We start from the raw sequence: 4,904 nt of genomic DNA, 5'->3' as shown, positions 1-4,904 counted from the left end.
ATATATATATACATATACCCAATCTCAAGACTGTTTTTATTTCATTTAGAAATGACTCTTTCAATTGTTTCCACTGAATCTGGAAAGCTTCCCCCTGTTTTCACTGCATGCTCTCCCTCTTGACTCTAGAAGGTCCCTCGCTGTCATTTTCAGAAAGGGAAACAAAAGCCCAAGGCATTGTCCCAAGTTCAGAGGTTAATGTTCCAAGGAGGCCAGTGTCAGAACACAGTGGCGGTGGAGAGCAGCGCTGTGGTTTGTGTTGCAGGTTGTATCAGTCTGTCAAGCTTCTCTACGTTGCTGGCATCCTGTGCACCTATGCTCTGCAGTTCTATGTCCCTGCAGAAATCATCATCCCCTTCTCCATCTCCCGGGTGTCAACACGCTGGGCACTGCCTCTGGATCTGTCCATTCGCATCGCCATGGTCTGCCTGACATGTGAGTAGAAAGGAGAGCTCAGTGTTCCTGCTGATCTTTTCTGAGGGCTATCAAGAATCACCCAGATAGGCCAGACGCATTGGCTCACGCCTCTAATCCTGGCATTTTGGGAGGCTGAGCTGGGCGGATCACCTGAGGTCAGGAGTTCCAGACCAGCCTGGCCAAACCCTGTCTCTACTAAAACCACAAAAATTAGCCAGGCACGTGCCTGTAATCCCAGCTACTTGGGAGGCCAAGGCAGGAGAATCACTTGAACACGGTGGGGACGGAGGTTGCAGTGAGCTGAGATCATGCCACTGCACTCCAGCCTGGGTGACAGACCACAATCCATCTCAAAAAAAAAAAAAGAATCAGCCAGATGGTGGAGGGCAGTCATGACAACCAGCATTTACTGAGCCCTTGCTGTATTCCAGGGATCATTCTAAAGCTTTACAAGTATTCAATCATCTAAGCCTCAGGGGCAACCCCATTCTTAAACACGTACCTAATTAGACAGATTTGTTGGTGTCCAGCCTAAGGGATTGACAGAGCTTATCAAACAATAATCATAAGAAGTTTTTGGGCATGGTGGCACGTGCCTGTGATCCCAGAACTTTGAGAGGCCAAAGCAGGCAGGTTGCTTGAGTTCAGAAGTTTTGAGACCAGCCGGGGCAACATGGCGAAACCCCATCTCTACAAAAAAAATTAGCCAGTCATGGTGGCCCATGTCTGTAGTCCCAGCTACTTGGGAGTCTGGGGTGGGAGGATTGCTTGAGCCCAGGAGATGGAGGCTGCAGTGAGCTGAGATTGCACTACAGCACTCCAGCCTAGACAAAAGAGTCAGACGCTCTCTCAGATAAATACATCATAAGAACTGACATGCATTGAACACTTACTTTGTGCCACGCACTGTGTTCAGTTCTTTCTAGTCTAGATTTCACGATATGTTATTCAGTCCTCACAAGAATTTTCACGAGGTAAAACTCTAATAAACCCTACTTTATGAAAGAAAAAATTGAGGCAGTGAGTGAGTAATAATTGGCCAGGAAGTATCAGAGGTAGGATTTGAATTCAAGTCATATAAGTCTAGGGCTGGTGCCCTTTACCTCCAGGGCAGACATTGAAAATGGGACTCTAATCTGGCAACAAGTGGTGTTTGAACCTCACAATGTTGTATAAATTTGGGCCAACATTTAAAATGTGGGCAATCTTCCATACAAATGCAGATTTTAAAAATTTTTTGGTGGGGGCAATATCAAACGATCGGGCAAGCCTGGGATCACATTCCCCATCAGCAACAATCAAGGCTGGGGCTCCTTCACCCCTGCACGGCCCTGTGCTTGCCAATTGGCTGAGGACAGTCCCACTCCCCGGCTCACAGCAGCCCCCATGACCCAGAGTGCCCCTTTCTGCAACTATTCCACCAGAGGCTAAAGGAGACGGCTAGAGATTCCTTTACAGACTGGAGGTGGCCCACTGTCCCTCAGATGCCTTTTGGTTGTCATTGCAAAAGTGTCTTCTTTATAAGGCTGAATTGTATTGCACTGTATGTACATTTTCTGTAGCCATTCATCTGTCCAGGGACGTTTAGAAAATTCTTTTTTTTTTTCTTTTTGCATGACAAAACGTTACTTTTAGATGATTATCAGTACACCAACTAATAACATGCAACAAGTTCTTGAATTCTACCATCTAGTAATTTTGATTAAGAGAAACTAAAAGCAGCTCAGTTATAATAGCATTCATTATTCTAACCATTAGCAGGAACTGACTAATTTAAGACTGGCTGCTGCTTCACGCAGATTACAGATAACTATTTACTATTTTTTCTTAGATAGAATCCCTGACATTCAAGAAAGTGCTGCAGGGGAAAAAAAATTATTAATCTCTTTTTTCTTCAAAGAACATTTTTTTACTAGATATAAGAAAGAAAAAGTCAACATTGATACATATGTTACTTGAGCTAAAAGGCAGAGGAAAACAGATAACATATACCCATTAAATTTGCACAAAATACAATGTAAACAGAAAATCTATAGGTAAGTTCTAACTCTGTACAAAGAAGCTATATTTTATATTCTCCAAGAAGTGAAGGAACCTGCTATATAATATACAGAAATCATTTAATGCCTTTTCATAAGAATATAACTCGAGCTTCATATTCCCTGAGGGTATCTAAAATGCCAATCCATCGTACAGGCGCTTCTTTTTCTTGCTGTTCTTCATTTATGCAGCAGTTTTCATGGATTTCTGTCCAGGTGTCACAGGCAAAAGCCAGGAGGCTATCCAAGCCTTCACCCCCATTCTGCTGGAAGTAGGTCTGGAGGCTGGTCTTCTTCCTCTGAGCCACCTGCGCCACCTCAGTGCCACGGCTGCTGTGGGATTCCAGGGAACGGCTTCCTTGGTCTTGAACTCTTTCTCTCTCTGCAGGCAGTGCTGTTCAGTTTCAGCCTCAGCTGCTTCCTTGGCCTGCTTCAGCCTCTAGGTTTTTTGCTCACACTTGGACACCTTCTCAGTGGCTGCGTCTTGGCCTGCAGCAGCTGCTGAGTCCCCTGAGACTGACTGGCTGAAGCGGCTCTTGATTCTCACACTTCTAGGCCAGCCCACAGCATTTGTTCAACACTGATTTCCTTATTTTGAAGTGATTCATTCTCAGTTTGACCTTGCAGGTAGGAACCATCTAGTGTCAGAGATTCCAGACAGATCAAGGAATTTGCTGTATAAACATAACAATCCCTTACGCCTAAACTACACTTCATGCATTGTTTCAATTAGCATGTATGCGTAAATAACTTGGAGTAATAGCAAAGATAACTCTTCTGAGTGCTTTACATGAATAATCTCCTTGAAGACTTTTATATCCTATGCAGAATGAATCATAATACCTAAAAGGATAGTAGCATTCATCTCTATTTTGCAGCAGAGGAAACAAGCTGAGGAAGGGGTGGGATTCGGCCAAGGCCACACGAGGAAGAGCCAGACCCCTGCCTTCCAGACCTGTTCTGTTCTATTACGCTCCTCCTCCAAAGGAGGCCTGGTCAAGACTCCTGGGATTTCTTGGTGACCAGGAATATTTTTCATCAAATACAATAAAAAATGTAAAAGCCCAGGTCTGGAAAACATCCTGCTAAAAAAATATAATTTCAAAATTTTTAGCTTTTCGTGTTTCTTTGTTAGGTGTTTTCTGACATGTATGTAAAACCTGGAGAAGACACTTCTTTAAGGTATCTACCTCGTGGGTTTTCTTCCAACTGAAGACTTCTTTGTGCTATAAAGGATTTCACATTCTAATTGTTTGCAAGTAAGAGGTTCTTATACTCATGTTAATTATTTATTAAAATACTAGGCATTTTTAAAATTATTTATGTATTTATTATTTTATTTATTAAAATGTTAGGCATTTAAAAAAAGACAAGACTTTTAAAAAGTTTGTACATTGGGCCGGGCACGGTGGCTCACACCTATAATCCTAGCACTTTGGGAGGCCAAGGTGGGTGGATCACTTGAGGTCAGGAGTTAAAAAAAAAAATGGCAAAAATAGTAAAACCCCATTTTAAAAAAAAAAAAGTTAAAAAAAAAAAAAAATTTGTACATTGATACAAACTTTGATAGTCCAAACACTGATAGTTTGTATATTAATATATTCCAAACAGCTTGAATGGTTCTCAGTACTTTTATTTGGTGTTATTTATTATGTAAGAGCTTAAGTTTTGTTGACTATGTAAGGATCCAAAATGTAGCTCAGTAGCATAAAGATTGTTTTAAGCTAAAAACATTTGAACAAAAGAAGCTGCGGGAAAAAAAATCTTTATATTTGTTTTACTGATATAAGCAGGACATTCTGAAAAATACAGCCGCCATAAATTTCTTCTCTGGGAGGTTTAGAGCCAGAAAAGAAACTTAGCATTATCATTGGAATTACTAACTGCTTAACAAATTTTTTCTGAAACTGTCGTAGCTTCCTTTTGTTCTTCCATAAAAGCCCTTCCTCCTGCCTTCTTTCCCCCTTATTAAGAGGGTATCTTTGGCTGTTCTGGAAGCCAATTCATCTCAAGGCTCTGGAGCTTATAAATTCGGTTTGTCTTTTCTCTTGTTAATCTTACCTATTGTAAGTTAAACTCACAGGCACCACTGGCCCCAAGTTGGTAGAGGAGAAGTTTTTCCTCCTAACAATATGAATGAACTATATGAATGAATACAATTAGACAGAGACACACCAAATTTTGTTGTTGTTATTTTGAGATGGGGTCTCACTATATTGCCCAGGCTGTCCCTGAACTCCCAGATCCTCCTGCCTCAGCCTCCCGCATAGTTTATGCTATAGGAATGTGCCACCGTGCCTGGCTGAATTTTTAATGTGTAACTTCTAGGGAATATGATTAGGGAAATTGGAGGACTTTCAACTTTTACTTTTTGTCATTGAATTTCTGAGAAACAACTGGTTTGTTTTTTAAGAAGATAATTTTTCTTCTTCTTTTTTTTTTTTTTTT

The 4,904-nt window shown here is 41.2% G+C and overlaps 1 protein-coding gene across 3 annotated transcripts in view; it reads left to right on the top strand.

The window, feature by feature from the left end:
- Positions 1-4,904, top strand: part of SLC36A2 (solute carrier family 36 member 2) — a 40,232-nt gene that overhangs the window by 26,503 nt on the left and 8,825 nt on the right. For 2 of the 3 annotated variants that reach the window (XM_017515031.2, XM_037733628.1), the window contains one exon: positions 266-435. In XM_017515031.2, coding sequence (XP_017370520.1) covers positions 266-435 — 170 coding nt within the window. Of the gene's footprint in view, positions 1-265; positions 436-3,334; positions 3,461-4,904 lie in introns of those variants that run through there. The other variant, XM_017515032.2, reaches the window with a different exon arrangement.

Source organism: Cebus imitator, unplaced genomic scaffold, assembly GCF_001604975.1.
Source record: "Cebus imitator isolate Cc_AM_T3 unplaced genomic scaffold, Cebus_imitator-1.0 Scaffold540, whole genome shotgun sequence".
NCBI lineage: Eukaryota > Metazoa > Chordata > Mammalia > Primates > Cebidae > Cebus > Cebus imitator.
The sequence above is the reverse complement of the archived record's forward strand: the minus strand, read 5'-3'. Positions and strand labels throughout refer to the sequence as shown.